This window comes from Trichosurus vulpecula, chromosome 5, assembly GCF_011100635.1.
Source record: "Trichosurus vulpecula isolate mTriVul1 chromosome 5, mTriVul1.pri, whole genome shotgun sequence".
In the NCBI taxonomy this organism is placed as follows: domain Eukaryota; kingdom Metazoa; phylum Chordata; class Mammalia; order Diprotodontia; family Phalangeridae; genus Trichosurus; species Trichosurus vulpecula.
In genome coordinates this window covers 280,624,013-280,642,069 of record NC_050577.1, presented here as the reverse complement: position 1 = coordinate 280,642,069, position 18,057 = coordinate 280,624,013, and the positions used below count along the sequence as shown (strand labels likewise).

Here is an 18,057-nt window from a genome sequence, read left to right as displayed (position 1 = left end):
ATCTGGAACTCAAAATTATGTGGAACCGAGTGTTGTAAACTAAAAATAAAAAATTTTAAAAAAAGATAAAAAAAATAATACTTAACTTTGCAGGGTATGATATTTTCAGCCAGAGCCCCAGGTCTTTTGCTCTTGAATACATTGTGTTCCAAGACCTGTGGCCCTTTAATTTCTCTGCTGCTAGGTCTTGTGTAATTCTGATTATGGCCATATTTAAATTGTTTTAATCTTGATGCTTTTAATATTTTATCCTTGAGCTGGGGGTTTCAGAATGTGACTATGATATTCCTATGAGTTTTCCTCATAGCATCTATTTTAAGTGGTGAAGGATGGATTTTTTTTTTTCTATTTCTACTTCCCTGCCTTGTTCTAATGCTTCAGGACAATTTTCTTTAATTATTTTTTGGTATTATTGTATCAAGATTCTTTTTTAAATCATAACTTTCAGTTAGTCTAATTATTTTTATATTTTCTCTTCTTGATCTATTCTCCAAATCTGTTGTTTTTCTTATATGATGTTTCACTTTCTCTTCTATTTTTTCATTATTTTTGTTTGTTTAATTATTTCTTGATCTCTTATAATTTCAGTGGCTCCACTTTGCCCAATCCTTATTTTCAAGATGTTATTTTCCTCCTTAAGATTCCGGATCTCCTTTTCTGATTAGTTAAATTTCCTTTCATAACCTTCTTGTTTTTCTTGGATTTTTTTTTTAGTTTTTCTTCCATCTGTGTCATATGATTTTTTTTTATATTCTTTAAATTTATTTATTTAACATATTTGGTTTTCAGCATTGATTTTCACAACAGTTTGAATTACAAATTTTCTCCCCATTTCTACCCTCCCCCCCACTCCAAGATGGCATATATTCTGGTTGCCCTGTTCCCCAGTCAGCCCTCCGCTCTATCACCCCCATCCCCTGTCATCCCCTTTTCCCTTCCTTTCTTGTAGGGCAAGAAATTTCTACGCCCCATTGCCTGTGTATCTTATTTTTTAGTTCCATGCAAAAACTTTTTTTTTTGTTTTTGAACATCTGTTTTTAAAACTTTGAGTTCCAAATTCTCTCCCCTCTTCCCTTCCCACCCACCCTCCCTAAGAAGTCGAGCACTTCAACCTAGGCCACGAATGTATCATTAGGTATAACCCTTCCACAATACTCATGTTGTGAAAGGCTAACTACATTTTACTCCTCCCCAACCCATCCCGCTTTATTGAATTTTCTCCCTTGACCCTGTCCCCTTTCCAAAGTGTTTGTTTTGATTACCTCCACCCCCATCTGCCCTCCCCTCCATCATCCCCCCTCTTTTATTTTTTTTTTATCTTCCTCCCTCTTCTTTCCTGTGGGGTAAGATACCCAACTGAGTATGTATGGTATTCCCTCCTCAGGCCAAATCTGATGAGAGCAAGGTTCACTCATTCCCCCCTCACCTGCCCTCTCCCCTCCTCCCACAGAACTGCTTCCTCTTGCCACCTTTATGTGAGATAATCCTCCCCATTCTATCTCTCCCTATCTCCCTCTCTCAGTATGTTGCTCTCTCATCCCTTAATTTCATTTTATTTCTTTTAGATATCTTCCCTTCTTCTTCAACTCACCCTGTGTCTGTTCTCTCTCTTTTACATATATATATGCACATATATATGCATATATATGTATATATATAAACACACATATATATACATACATACACACGCATACATATACACCTAGATACATACATACATACACATTCACTTATATATATACATAAACATATATATGCATATTCCCTTCAACTACCCTAATACTGAGGTCTCACGAATCATACACATCATCTTTCCATGTAGGAATGTAAACAAAACAGTTCAACTTTAGTAAGTCCTTGCAATTTCCGTTTCTTGATTACCATTTCGTGCTTCTCTTGATTCTTTTGTTTGAAAGTCAAATTTTCTATTCAGTTCTGGTCTTTTCACTGAGAAAGCTTGAAAGTCCTCTATTTTATTGAAAATCCATATTTTGCCTTGGAACATGATACTCAGTTTTGCTGAGTAGGTGATTCTAGGTTTTAATCCTAGCTCCATTGACCTCCGGAATATCGCATTCCAAGCCCTTCGATCTCTTAATGTAGAAGCTGCCAGATCTTGGGTTATTCTGATTGGGTTTCCACAATACTCAAATTGTTTCTTTCTGGCTGCTTGCAGTATTTTCTCCTTGATCTGGGAGCTCTGGAATTTGGCAACAATATTCCTAGGAGATTTCTTTTTGGGATCTATTTGAGGAGGCGATCGATGGATTCTTTCAATTTCTATTTTGCCCTGTGGCTCTAGAATATCAGGGCAGTTCTCCTTGATAATTTCCTGAAAGATGGCATCTAGGCTCGTTTTTTGATCATGGCTTTCAGGTAGTCCAATAATTTTTAAATTATCTCTCCTGGATCTATTTTCCGGGTCAGTGGTTTTTCCAATGAGATATTTCACATTGTCTTCCATTTTTTCATTCCTTTGGTTCTGTTTTATAATATCCTGATTTCTCATCAAGTCACTAGCTTCCACTTGCTCCAATCTAATTTTTAAAGTAGTATTTTCTTCAGTGGTCTTTTGGACCTCCTTTTCCATTTGGCTAATTCTGCCTTTCAAGGCATTCTTCTCCTCATTGGCTTTTTGGAGCTCTTTTGCCATTTGAGTTAGTCTGTTTTTTAAGGTGTTGTTTTCTTCAGTGTATTTTTCAGTATTTTTTTGGGTCTCCTTTAGCAAGTCAGTGACTTGTTTTTCATGGTTTTCTCGCATCCTTCTCATTTCTCTTCCCAATTTTTCCTCTACTTCTCTAACTTGCTTTTCCAACTCCTTTTTGAGTTCTTCTATGGCCTGGGGCCAGTTCATGTTTTTCTTGGAGGCTTTTGTTGTAGGCTCTATGACTTTGTTGTCTTCTTTAGGCTGTATGTTTTGGTCTTCTTTGTCACCAAAGAAAGAATCCAAAGTCTGAGACTGAATCTGGGCGTGTTTTCGCTGCCTGGCCATATTCCCAACCAACTAACTTGACCCTTGAGTTTTTCAGTGGGGTATGACTGCTTGTAGACTAATGAGTTCTATGTTCCACGTTTGTGGGGGAGGTGCCAGCTCTGTCAGACCCGCACTGCTCCTTCCCCAAGAACCCCCAACCCGAACTGGGCTTAGATCTTCGGCAGGCTGTGCACCCCTGCTCTGATCCGCCTCTTAATTCCTCCCACCAGGTGGGCCTGGAGCAGGAAGTAACAACAGCTGTAGCTGCCCCACCTCCGCTGCCCCCGGGGCTGGAAGCCGAACAGCGAACTCCTTCCACTCCCGCAGCTTTTCCCACTAACCTTCTCTGCAGTCTTTGGTGTTTGTGGGTTGAGAAGTCTTGTAACTGCCGCAGCTCACTGAATCAGGGTGCTAGGGCCCCCTCCACCCGGCTTCTGGTCTGGATGGTCCACGCCGCTCAGGCTGGGCTCTGCTCCACTCCGTTCCCAGCTCCCAGCTCCCAGCTCTGAGCTCCGTGTGGGATAGACCTCACCCAGAGACCATCCAGGCTGTCCTGGGCTGGAGCCCTGCTTCCCTCTGCTGTTTTGTGGGTTCTGCCATTCTAGAATTGTTTCAGAGCCATTTTTTATAAGTTTTTGGAGGGTCTCGGTACAGAGCTCACACTATTCCCTGCTTGCCAGCCGCCATCTTGGCCGTCATTTGATTTTTAAAGTCTTTTCTAAGATCTTCTATAAATTCTTTTTGGGCAGGTGACCATTTGATGTTGCTCTTGGGGGCTTCTTTACTTCAATATCTTCCTCTGAGGATGAACCCCAGTCATTTCTATTCACATAACAGGTTTCTATGGTTGGATCCTTTCTCCTTTGCCTGTGCATTTTTTGTGGTAATAGCCTGTTTTTGTAGTCACCTCTAGGCCTGGGGTATGAGAAATGGTGCCTCTTGCCCCAGATCTTTGGTTCTCCCCTCTGGCCTGGAACCAAAGCCAAACCTCCAACCTCCTGTAAGGGCCCATAGCAAGGGGCTTTCTGCCCGACTACTTCTGTACTCGCCCGGCCTTTGGTGGTTCCTTCTCGCCCCCACAGCACCTGGCAGCACAGCTGGGTCTGGCATTCCTCATCAGCAGAGGTTCTCTCAATCTTCCTGGGCTCAAACACCCAACTCCTCTCACTATCCTGGGATGAAAAGCTGGGGCCAAGGAGACCTCTCAAACCAACTAACCTCAGGACTTGCTGCTTGTGGTTAAAACAGAATTCAGCCTGGGGGTGTTTAATCTTCCTGGGACCAAACTTCATCCTGGGATTTTTCTTTGGATCTTCTCAAATTGTCCCAGGAAGACCCAGGTTGTGCCCCTATTCTTTGTCTCCACCTATACTTTGTTTGCCCTAAGGTGCTATTTTAACTCTTTTGTGGGGGGAAGTCTTGAGAGCTTGGAATTTTCTGACCTACACCGCCATCTTCCTAGAATCCGCTCCTCTTATCTGATTATTAAACTACTTTTTGGGCATTACCCATTTTTCTTTGGGTTTTTTCTCATAGATGTTTAGACATTGTGTGTTGGTAAGCAAAATGGGCTCTTAGCACTAGTTCAACCAAATGGCCTTGAAGAGTTTGACTTTTGTTTCCTTTGAGTAATTCAGTGTATTTCATTGAGTCTTACTAGGTGCTAAGCCCCAGGCCCAAACCTCTATTAGGTGCTAAGCCTATGTGGGTGTGAAGCTCCCAGGGTACTAAGGGGAGGTGCTAACTCAAGAGCCAATCATAGGAGCCTAAGTTCTGGTCATTCAGATGTCATTTGGTGACATCTGAAATATTAAAAGAAGAGAAGGCAGAGCCATTTGCGCAGGGCTCACTCTTGGTGGCACGTGATGATGCGGAGACTCCAGGCAGCTTGAGCTAAGAGCCCTCCAGCTTGTAAACCTGGATGCTGGGACTTTGTTAAACTCTGGTAACTATGTATTGGGATTTGAATCAGACAAGGTCTGTCTGTTGATGTTTGTAATTTGTTTGTATTTGTTCTGAAGTTCAGGGCTTTTTCCCCTGAACTGAGTGAGTAATATTTGTATGCTGAATTAAAGTAAGCTTGTCAACCCCTTAACGTTGCTTTCCTTAGTAAAGCAGATAAAAAGAACCTGTGCTTTTGCAGTGTGCTGGTAGCATTCTTGTTGTTGGGCTTGTGTTGGTCTTTCACCCCCACAACAGCTGCTAGCTGGATTGTTGAAACACACTGTCATCCTCTTCTGAGTTTGTGTCTTTATCTTTCCTGTCACCATAATAACTTTGTGTGGTCAGATTCTTTTTGTTGTTGTTTTTGCTCTTCTTTTCCAGCCTTCTGCCTTACTTTGAAATTTGAGCTCTGTTCCTGAGGTTGAAAGGGCACTGTCTCAAGCTTCTTGTGCCATGGGCTACAGGCCATGGCTGTTTACCTCCTCTTGCACTGATGTTGCTGTGAGGTCCATACTGGTGTCTGGTGCTACTCTGAGGGAATGGGGTTGGGATGGCCAGCACTGCAAGAGGCTGTCCGGGAGGTCTGGCAGCTTATCTGATGCTGAGTTGGGGTCCCTGAGCTGGTGTCTGCCTATTTGTTCAGGCCTGTGGTGCATTCTGGCACTGGCACCTGCCTGTTTACCCAGGTCTATGCTGAAGCAAGTGGTGGATCATGGTACTGGCATCTGCTTGCTCACTTGGCTATGCTGAGGCACTTGGGGGGTTCCAGCACTGGCATCTTCCCATTGCCTGGCTAGTGTGGCATTTGCCTTCTCCACCACACTTGGGCTCTGGACCTCCTGATGGCTTGCTGAGGGAGGTCTTGCTGCTGGCTTACTGGGAGGATTCCTGTCCTGGACTGTGCTCCCCTTTTACCTGAGTGAAACAGACTTTCCTGCCCATCTTCCAAGTGTCTTGGGCTAAAACATTGTTTCATCCTATCTTTTTGCTGGTCCTGGTTTTCCAGGACGTTTTGGGGCTCTATTTTATGGTTGTATTGGAGGTAGATATGGAAGAATTAAGGCAATTTCCTATTTACTCCACCATCTTGACTCCCAAAAGTCCTCCCTCGTCAATAATTTGCCTCAATAATTTTGTACATATATAATTCCTCTCTGGAAAAAAAAAAACATTGTACCCCAGAAGGTGAATGTAAGGTTACTGAGAAACAAAGACATTTTATTTTTGTCTCTGTTTCTAGCACCTGGCCTAGTTACTTGCCTATAGTGAGCACTGAATAAATTTTGTTGACTTAAATTGAATAGATACAAGTTTAAGCAAAAGAATCATGGGGACTTTATTGGACGGAAATTCAAAGTGTTCATTCCCCAGTCAAATTACATATATTATTTTATTCAGCTATTTGTGTTTACATTAGTTCCCTCAATAGAATTTCAGTTCTTTGAGGCCAGAGACTGTTTCTTTTTCTATCCTTGTATCATGAGGACCAGGATCGGTGCCTGGCATGTAGTGTGCTCTTAACAAATGCTTGTTGAATGAATGAATAAATGAAAGACATCTTTTTGTTTCTTACACCATTTAACCCATTAAAGATATGAGTTCAGGTTTAAATTTCTGACTTCTGGAAGAACACATTTACGTTATTTAAATGGGCAGTGCTCCCAACTGAGAAGAAAATCTGTTTTTGGTTAAAGAAGGTTTTGGCAGATAGATTCTTAATCTTCCCCCAAACTAGTTATTTTTCCTTTTAAATGATGATCTTATAATTTTTCAAGTTAACAATCATTTGTTTTTCCTCTCCACTACTCCCTGCCCCACTTGACACAAAATAAAAATAAAATACTTACAACAAATACACTGTGTTGAACATCTCAAAACTGGATTATTATAGCATGTATGTGAGCTTAATTATCTCTTGACAATGACAAAACCCTTACACAGGCCCTCATCACCTTACACCTGGATTACTCCCATAGCCTTCTATAGTTGGTTTCAAGTCTCTCTACACTCAGCTATCAAATTGATCTTCATAAAGAATGGATCTGGCATGTCACTCCTCCTTCTCCCCTAATTTAATAAACTCCTGTGATTTCCTATCATTGCCAGGATCAAATATAAACTCTTCTGAAGACCAGAACCCTTTATAACCTGGCCCTGTCCTACCTTTCCAGTCTTCTTATACTCCTGCCCCTTAAACCCCACATATTCTGAGATCTAGTGACACTGGCTTCCTTGCTGTTCTTCCCACATGACAATATATATCCTAACTGTGCATTTTTGCTGGCTATGTCCCATGCCTAGAAGTCTCAACCTCCTCAACTCCACTTCCTGGCTTTTTTGGGTTTCTTCAGGTCCAAGATAAAATTCCACTTTCTTCAAGAAGCCTTCCCTAATCCTCCTGAAGGCTAGCAGCCTTCCCTCTGAGATTGGGTGGCACAGTAGATAGAGTGCCAGGCTTGGAAGAGGAGTCAGGAAGACTCCTCTCGCTGAGTTCAAATGTGCCCTCAGATACTTACTAAGTGTGTGATCCTGGCCAAGTCACTTAACCCTGTTTGTATCAGTTACTTCATCTGTAAAATGAGCTGGAGAAAGAAATAGCAAATCATTCTAGTACCTCTGCCAAGAAAATCCCAAATGGGGTCACAATAAGTTGGACGTGGCTAAAAAATGACTGAAACCTATCTTATTTTTATATACTTGTTTGTATGTGGTCTCCCCAATTAGACTAAGAATTCTTTGAGAGAAGGGACTATTTTTGCCTTTCTTTGTATCCCTAATGCTTTGCAGAGTGCCTGGCACAATAAATTACTGTTGGTTTGAGTTGATTTGACACAGTTAAGTGAAGCAAACTGGCCATGTCTAAACATTCTGCATTTTGAGTCCATTTTCTCTTTCACATGAGGTAGGTAACAAAGTTTATATTTGGTTCTCTGGAAACATGGTTTGTTATTGCATTGATCAGAGTTCTCAAGTATTTCAAAGTTGTTCTTTTTAAATGTTTTCATCATATAAATTATCCTCCTGGTTCTGCTCACTTCATTCTGCATCACTTCATAGAGATCTCCATCTATCTCACCATTTCTCAATCTCTCATTGCCCAATAATATTCCATTACATTTGTTTAGTCATTTCCCAAACGTGAAACACCTCATAAGTTTCCAGGTTTTTGCTGCTATGAAAAGAGCTACTATAAATATTTTTGTAGACATCAGTATTTTTCCTGTCTTTGATCTTTGGGGATAAATATACAGTAGTTGCATCCCTCAGTAAAGGGGTATGAAAAGTTTAGTGCCTTTTTAGGCATACTTTCACTAACTCCTGAGACAAGCAATTTGCAAACAATTTTGAATGTTAGTATACTCTTCCTGTTAGTGAACACTACTACCACTCCTCCTCCTCCTACTACTACTACTATTACCAATAATAACTAATATACCCATTGGTGCTAGTTATATATGTCAAATCTCTTTTCCATATTACCTTATTGCAATTGCTTTGAAGAACAGCTGCATCAATTCATACTTCCAACAACAGTGCCTATTTTGGGTTACTTGCTGCCCCTGCCACATTTGTCTTACCAATCTGATGGGTATGAGGTAGAACCTCAGTATTGCTTTAATTTGCATTTCTCTAATTATTTGTGATTTGAAGTATATTTTATATGATTGTTAATAGCTTATATTCCTTCCTTTGAAAACTTTGAATGTTTAACTATTAAGAAATAGTTTTGTTCTTAGGAATTTTGAACAGTTTCTTATATATCTTGGATAGGAGACTTTTATCAGAAAAGAAAAACTTTTTACAAATATTTCCTCCAGTTACCTGTTTTCCTTTTCATTCTAATTTCATTGGTTTTTTGTGCAAAAACCATAACATTTTATATAATCAAAATTATCTATTTTATCTTCTGTGATTATCTCTTTCACTTGGTTGGTCATGAACTATTTGAAAGATAATTTCTTCTCTGTCATTTTAATTTGCTTACGAGTTCACCTTTGATGTCTAAGTCATGTATCCATTTGGAGTTTATCTTGGTTATTATATGGTAAGCAGCTAAGTGGCAGCATGGATAGAATGCTGAGGTTGGAGTCAGGGAGACCTGAGTTCAAATATGACTGCAGATCCTGAGTAGCTCTGTGACAGTGGACAAGTCATTAAACCTTTATTTGCCTCAGTTTCCTCACCCATAAAATGGAGGTAATCATATCACCAACCTCTCAGGTTTACCATGAGGATCAATGGGATAATATTTTTAAAGCACTTAGTACGGTAAGTGGCATATAGTAAATGCTATATGAATGTTAATTATTACTACTATTATTACAATTACCCAAGTGTTTGCTGGAAATTCTTTGTTTGTTTGTTTGTTTTTTGGAGGGGGGGAAGTCAGGTCAATTAGGGTTAAATGACTTGCCCCAAGTCACACAGATAGTAAGTGTGTCAAGTGTCCGAGGCCTTATTTGAACTCAGGTCCTCCTGATTCCAGGGCCGATGCTCTATCACTGTGCCACCTAGCTGCCCCCTTACTGGAAATTCTTAACTGGCTCTCCAGAGGCAAAAAATGTATACACAATATACTTTTAAGTTAAATCTGCATTATTAACATGTTCTCTACAAATCTGCATTATTAACATGCTCTCTACTTTCTTAAGTCTAGGCAATGAACAAAACAAAAATTTTGTAGCATTTGCTAATTTCCTAGATGTAAATGTTCACACTGAAAATTTAACAATCAATGGGACCTAGCACAACACTGCTTTTACCAATTTTTGCCAGATTTCTAGTTTCCTTAGAATGCTGATTAAAACTGGGAGGTTTTAGCAGTCATTTAAGTGCTTACTAGGTACCAGGCACTATGCTAAGCAATGGGAGTACAAAAGTCAGTCTTTCATCTCAAGAAGCTTAGTCTAATTGGTAAACTGAATTAAACAGAATTCATGGAATTATATTTCAAATAAATGATTAACTTATCTATACAATTCTATTCAAATTCCAGTAAACAGAAGGCTGCAACAATTGACAGAACTCCCTCTACAACAGTCCTAGCCAGTGGTTATCCAGCTTCCACTTGAAGACCTCCAGTGAAAGATAATTCACTAACTCCTGAGGTAAACAATTTACAAACAATTTTGAATGTTAGTATACTCTTCCTATTAGTGAATACTACTACCACTCCTCTTCATCCTCCTCCTCCTCCTCCTCCTCCTCCTATTACCAATAATAACTAACGTACCCATTGGTTCTAGTTATGTCCTCACTGACTATGCAAAATGTCAAATTTCTTTTTCATATTACCTTACTACAAATATCAGAAGAGAGAAATATTTCCTCCCTTAGATTTTTCTTTTCAGGCTAAATATTCTTAGTATTTCAGTTGATTCTCATTTGATATTGTCTAGCTAAAATGGATTAACTTATTAGGATGATTTCTAAGGTTTCTTCCAAACTCAAAATCCAATAATTCCATTATTCTAATTCCAAGCCATTTATAGCTATACTTGTCCTACACAAACTGTGGAGATGGATGCTCCCAAACATCTTCTATTAACAGGCTCAGGAGTCATTGGCCCTTAGGGAAGGACACATTAAAAACATACCTTATAATTGCACAATAACTTACACATACCACAAACTATAGTAATAATGACACACAATATCTAATTACATCAATGGATCAATTAATCACAGTCTTAACCATATTCTTGTCTGGACTGTAGCTCATCTGTTATTTTTCTGTCCATTCATACAGCTTTGCTAAGTATTTGTAGAGTTTATCCCTGTAAGCTTGGCATTTTACCATGAATGTCATTTTCAAAGGAGGAGATTCTGTTGGGTGTTCCCTCTTTCAGATTACTCATGGAAATGTTATGACAATATTAAATTTGACCAGGTCCAACCAATTCTTGAGAAACTCCAAGTGTTCACTGACCCCTATCTTTTGTTGTTTTTTTTTAAGATTATACACTAAAAAGAAGTCACACTATTTCACAGTGACAATTTTCATCTATCAAGTCACTTTTCTCCAAACTGTTGTGAAGGTTCTTACTATGTTACACACTATTATTATATGTTCATAAAAGCTGTCTAGATTATGTAATAAATGTATAGTCAGTTGGAACTTTAAACTTGATAAAATATTAAGCCAAGGAAATAGTCTTTCGGATGAAAACTATGCAACTATACAAGCAACAATAACAACAAATAACTCTGAGAATCAGAAGCCAAAAAATAAAAGTTTCTATCCTTAATAATTCTACATAAATTCTAAATATGATTCTATGTAAAAGGAAAAACTCTAAAAATTACCTTAGTTGTCTTAATTTTTCCCATATGTTCTTTATGCAATTTAGCAAACACCAAAAGTTAGCAATCAGGATCATCATATATTATTTTGACTCATGTATATTATATAGAATGCTGATATTACTGTAAGTACATCATCAAAAGTACCAAATTTAACTTAGAACTTATTTTTTCAAAAGAAAAAAGGGAAAACAACCTAGGAAAATGTCATGAAAACGGATACCCATAAATTTACACAGGCTCATGGATGTGTGTCTTGGGGTAAGGGTAGGTGTGCCAAGGGAAGAAGAAGAGGAAAGATCAAGGAGAATAATAATATGTGCATATGGGGCTGTGAATTTTTATTACCTGAGCATTAAGCAACTCCTCACACTTCCGAGCTTGTTTTTCAATGGCAGAGATATACTGTTTTTCAATAGATTCTTCTTGCTGTTTAACTGTAGTCTGCAGTAATGCCTGGAAACAAGCAAAAAAAGGAATTTGAACAAAGGAGACACTTGGAGTCTCCAGCTGGTATCAGAAAGTTCTGACACCCTGAAAATTAATTTCAGCATTTGTGCATATCAGAAATCTTAATTTAGGGCACCCAAAACACAGATATTTTAATGTCCTAAAGCACATCACATATGAAACTCCTTTAACTTTCTTGGCCATAAATGCTCTTGGAGCCAGGATTATAATTTGTTGGCTTACATGCCCTCTTCATTCACCTTCTCTTTAGAAAAGACTAAGTCATAGAGGAAGATAAAGAGGGTAAGCAGTTCAGTAAAATATATATTCGGGTTTGTGGGGACCACACAGGACGAGAAGCATATGAAAGCTGCTAAAAAAAAATCCAGACATATTTCACTGGCTGACAAAACTCCACATCCTCTCAGCACACTGTAATATCCCATGGGCCAAGCATGATCTTCAAGACCACAGATCAAGTAAAAGCAGATGGAAACTCTGAGCAATTTTAAACATTTAAAAAAAACTAACCCCCCCCCCCCAGGAAGTTCACACCCCTGATCTTAAGACACAGAAATCAAAGAGCACAAGAAATAACCTCAAGACACTATTCACAAAATAAATAATAAAATCAGGGACACCAGACAGATGGGAGTTAGCAGTGTAAAGGTTAAAATATCAATCTGCTATGTTAAAAACAACAACACTGAACCAAAAGATCCAAATTAGCATTTCAAGATGCTGCACTCACCTACTTCCACAATTCAGTTAAAATCTTGTCTTCTTGTTCCCCTCCCCACACCACAATGTGTATTATTCACATTGTGTTCCCAGCATTATACTGCATTGTGTATATGTGTATGCATATTTATATATGCATATATGCTTGTAGATGTATATGAATATATATGTACATATATACATATATGTATATGTATTTCCATTCCAAAATATTTACTGAACATATACATGTACACTAGAAAATATGCTATTTTTAAAACCATATCTGGGTAATAAACTACTCATAATCACAAAAATAAGCTGAAACAGACATATGTCTTATAGAAAACAGATCTCTGGCACATTTGAGCAGACATAGAAAAAGAGCCAAATCTTAAATAATCTCTGTTTTGAAAACAGATTTGCTCATTGGGAATCAAGACACATTAACATGCACTCTAAAATGGGGGGGGGGGGCAGAAAGACAATTATTTTCATAATTTCTAAACCAGTCTCTCATTTTGTAGGGAATTGACTTTCTTTTGCAAACTTCACTCTTTCTGACCTGGTGATTCTGCAACAGTAATCTAAAGTTGCAGAAGGAAAAAGCACAAGAAAAAATGAAACTTCGAGTAAACATTAAAGTATAGAAAGTATTTTAGGGCAGTTAGGAAGCAGAGTGGATACTGTGCCAGGTCTGTAGTCAAGAAGACCCATCTTCCCAAATTCAAATCTGGTCTCACACACTTGCTAGCAGTGTGACCCTGGGCAAGTCACTTAACCCTGTTTGCCTTAAGTTACTCATCTATAAAAGAGCTGGAGAAGGAAATGGCAAACCACTCCAGTATTTTTCCCAAGTAAACCCCAAGTAGGATCATGTTTATTTGGACATGACTGAATAACAAAGTATTTTAACCTAACCTAAAGGTTGTCTTACTAGTCATCGTTATCAAGGCCACTGGTCTGAGGAATGTCTGAGTTCTAATCCTAGTTCAGATGAACCTGGGCATGTCATCTAACTACTCATTGCCTAATTTCGTCATAGGTTAAAAAAAGGGATTGAACTCCATGACCTCTAAGGTCCCTTCCAAAACTCTAAATTTATGATTCTACAATTTTATAAAGGGATAGATGGCACAGTCAGAAGAAGACTGACTGTGATGTCAAATGACGTAGGTTCAAATCTTGCCTCTTATTCATACTACCTATATGACACTGGGTAAGTAACTAACCTCCTTGGGACTCACTTTCCTCATCTGTAGAGGTAGAAGGTTCAATGAGATGACCTCTAAGGTCATTTTCCAGTTCTAGATCTAAGCCTTTAAGTCACCAAAATCAAACACTCTAACCTTTGACTTTTTGTTACGCTATAGCTAATTCCTTTTTAAATATGTGTGTGTGTATTTATATACATATATGGAGTTTCTCGTAGAACAGTTTAGTTGTCTTTATATTTAATAGTCAAATGCTTTAAATTTTACACTGGTTGTTCAAGTTTGTTTTTCTTTAAATTTCATTCAGGGTGTTTGTGTGCATGTGTTTGTGTAAATACAATATTTGGAAATAGATAGTCCTTTAGGAATGGCATTTATTTGCCAGTCACATGGATATAGACTCTGGTAAAGAACTAAATAGTAAGGAAATATACTCATTTTCCTAATAACTTTACATGGAACCACTACATTTAATAGAAAGAAATTCAATTTCACAAATATGTGACTAAAACTTAGCTGCCTCCCATACTCAATTTATTGACATTTATTGAACAAAACATTTTGTTAAATATACTGAGCAAAATACATGATAAAAAGACATGATCTCTGAACTCAAGGATAATATAATGTGATATGATATATGATATGATATGATATAATGTAACATAATGTAATGTAACATAATGTGATATAATATGTGTTTAACCCATTCATAGTCTTTCATGTGGCCTTTATCAAAATCAATGGACCAAAATTGCAAGATGGTTTACCAGGGTTGGGATTCAGTAGCTTTTTGTTTACTCAATAGCTTTATAACAATATCTCTCTCTGGAAAGAAAAAAAGGTTTTAATAAGTCCTAATTTATGAATCTAAGACTTAACTAGCACCCCCTTCCTAATCAACTGAGCTAATTTCCAAGATTAGTATCTCAGGCTAATAATTCATCTTAACTGGAATGAATTTAGTTATTAGAGAAATGCATAGTCATGTGTGAATGTGGATATTAATTTCTTGCTTTAATGCCCTGTTCTATAATATACATATCTTTATTTACTTGTTTATTTTCGTAAGCATGAATCCTTATTATTCCTTACTTGACTTAATTTTTTTAATTATGAATCTAAATATTAAAAGAATACTTTTATAAGCACAATTAGAAGACAAGATTCTTTATATAACAAAGAATCTCTATTTCACATCAATTACTTTAACAAATACGCATGTGTAGATTGGAGGTAGAGCCAAAATGGTGGAGTAGAGAAGCATTAAGCAGTATTCTCCCAAATTCCCCTTTAAACAACTCTAAAATAAGTCGTCAAATCAAATTCTTGAGCAGCAGAGCCAACAAAAGGTTGGATAAAACAATTTAACACCTGAAGACAAATTAGGAGGTAAACAGGAAAGTGCTATTTCAGTAGGGTAGTGGTCTGCCCCAAAAGCACAGAGCAGACCTTGCAGGCTGGATAGTGGAACCAGCAGCAGGCCTTGGAGGTGGCTGCATTAGTGGAAGCATCAGGAGCTGTTACCACAAAAGGTGAGGGGCTCAGACAACTAATCAGAAGGAGCTCACAAGGGACCCTTTGCTGTAACAGTCTGTTTCATTGCCTATACATAATTCTGGGTCACAGTGCTGGGCCAAAAAGGAGAGACAGCATTTGTGGTAACAGGAGAGCAAGTGGCAAAGTCAAACTTCCAGGGCAGAGAAGGGTGCTTGTGGTTGCTCATAGGGAAATATTCCAGGAGAGGGGGAGCACTAACAATTGTGACTATAGGAGAGTGGTGAATCTGGTCGAAGTTCAAGGGTGAGAAGGAGTGCCAGCAATGGCAGCTACAGGGGGCCAGGGTAAGGGCCAGAGGACGGGCCAGGAGAAAACTAACCACACCCATCCTTAGATCATATCCCTTTGGAAAAAGCAAAAACCCACAAAAGGGAAGAGCTAGCTTTGAAAATACCAGCAAGGGGGGGCGGAGCCAAGATGGCCCCATGAAAACAGCATCTTACCGGAGCTCTCTTACAAGGTCTGTCAGATTCCTATAAAAAAGTGAATTTGAGCAGATTTGAGAGAGTCAGAAACTGTGAGCAGTCTGAGTGGGGCAAATTTCCGAGCCAGGAGAGACTGAAAGGCTGAAGGCATGAATCTGTAGGCTCGGACAGGGCTCAGCGTGGGGAGCTGCTCCAGACCAAAGCGGAAGCGGCCAGCCAGGAAATCCACATGGGAGACAGGCTGGGAGAAAGTTGGGCGCTGAAACTGGCGGAGATCCCCAGGCCTCCCAACACAGGATGGCAGTCTGTGAAAGCAAGGAGAGGCAGCGCAAGGCCACCGGCTGTGAAAACACCTACCCCTGAGGCTTGCAGCCAGAAGGAATGAAACGCGGATTCTCGAACTTCCGAGAGACATAATGGCCAGGTAAACGGCTCTAATCACTACCCCCCCCCCCCAACCCAGAGAATTCCATGGGAAAAGAAAAAAAAAACACTGGAACAGAGGAGAAAGAAGTGGGGCTTCAGTGGTCAAACAGTAGAAGTTCATTAGTCCCAGAGGGGCAGAGTCAGCAGGGGTCAACACCAGGAGACCAGACGTAATCTTGCTCCCCCAGGGGAAGTGTCAGACATCAGCTCAAACAACAAACAGCTGAGACCATTGCTGAAAAGCAACAGTGCTGTAGAGCACCCATAGGGAGTGAGAAGTCAGGGAGCCAGACCCCTCCCTCACACCTCAGGAAACTGAATATATTGTGCCTCAGCTAAAGTACAAAAAGCAGGTGTAGCAATCCTACTCTCAGACAAGCAAAAGTAAAGATCTATTTAATTAAAAGAGATAAGGAAGGACATAATATCCTGCTAAAAGGCACCATAAACAATGAAGCAATATCATTGTTTAACATATATGCACCAAGTGGTAAGGCTTACAAATTCTTAGAGGAGAGGTTAAGGGAGTTACAGGAAGAAATAGACAGCAAAATTATAATACTGGGAGACCTCAACCTCCCCCTTTCCAAACTTGATAAATCTAACCTCAAAAAAATAAGAAAGAACTTAAGGAGGTAAACAGAACTTTAGAAAAGGCAGGTATGATAGACCTCTGGAGAAAACTGAATGGGGATAAAAAGGAATATACTTTCTTCTCAGCGGTACATGGAACATACTCAAAAATTGACCATGTACTAGGGCATAAAAACCTCACAATCCAGTGCAGAAAGGCAGAAGTAGTCAAAGAACACTTCTGAGATCATGATGTAATTAGAATTATTTGTAACAAAGAACCATGGAAAAATAAGTTAAAAATTAATTAGAAACTAAATAATCTAATTCTAAAGAATGAGTGGGCCAAAGAACAAATCAGAGAAACAATTAATAACTTCATTCAAGCGAATGACAATAATGAAACAACATACCAAAACTTATGGGATGCAGCAAAAGCAGTTCTTAGGGCAAGTTTTATATCCCTAAATACTTACATGAATAAAACAGGGAAAAAGGAGATCAATGATGTGGGCATACAGCTGAAAAAGCTAGAAAAAGAGCAAATTGAAACCCCCAATTAAATACCAAATTACAAATACTGAAAATCAAAGGAGAGATTACTAAAAGTGAAACCAAGAAAACTATTGATTAATAAATAAAACAAAGAGCTGGTTTTATGAAAAAACCAATAAAATTGATAAACCTTTGGTCAATTTGATTAAAAAAAAAGAAAGAAGAAAATCAAATTACCAGTATCAAAAATGAAAAGGGTGAGTTCACCTCTAATGAAGAGGAAATCAAAACAATAATTAGGAATTATTTTGCCGAATTGTATGCCTATCAATTTCACAACCTTAGAGATATAGATGAATATCTATAAAAACATAAACTGCCCAGGTTAACAGAAAAGGAAGTAAAATTTCTAAATAACCCCACCTCAGAAAAAGAAATTGAGTAAGCCATTAATGAAAAACATCTCCAGGGCCAGATGGTTTTCATGTGAATTCTATCAAACATTTAAAGAACAACTAATTCCAATACTTTATAAACTATTTGGGAAAATACGTGAAGAAGGAGTCCTACCAAATTCTTTTTATGACACAAATATGGTACTAATACCCAAACCAGGTAGAGTCAAAACAGAGAAAGAAAATTATAAAACAATTTCTCTAATGAATATTGATGCAAAAATTTTAAATAAGGCCAAGATGGCGGCTGGTAAGCATGGACTAGAGTGAGCTCCGTACCCAAGTCCCTCCAAAAACCTATAAAAATGGCTCTGAACCAATTCTAGAACGGCAGAACCCACAGAACAGCAGAGGGAAGCAGGGCTCCAGCCCAGGACAGCCCGGATGGTCTCTGGGTGAGCTCTATTCCACACGGAGCTGGGAGCTGGGAGCTGGGAGCTGGGAACTGGGAACGGAGTGGAGCAGAGCCCAGCCTGAGCGGCGTGGACGATCCAGATCAGAAGCCCGGCGGAGGGGGC

The 18,057-nt window shown here is 38.8% G+C and overlaps 1 protein-coding gene across 2 annotated transcripts in view; it reads right to left on the bottom strand.

Moving 5' to 3' along the window:
- CCDC91 (coiled-coil domain containing 91) overlaps positions 1 to 18,057 on the bottom strand; it is a 543,117-nt gene that overhangs the window by 198,564 nt on the left and 326,496 nt on the right. For both annotated transcript variants that reach the window (XM_036759376.1, XM_036759375.1), the window contains exon 9: positions 11,570 to 11,677. In XM_036759376.1, coding sequence (XP_036615271.1) covers positions 11,570 to 11,677 — 108 coding nt within the window. The remainder of the gene's footprint in view (positions 1 to 11,569; positions 11,678 to 18,057) is intronic.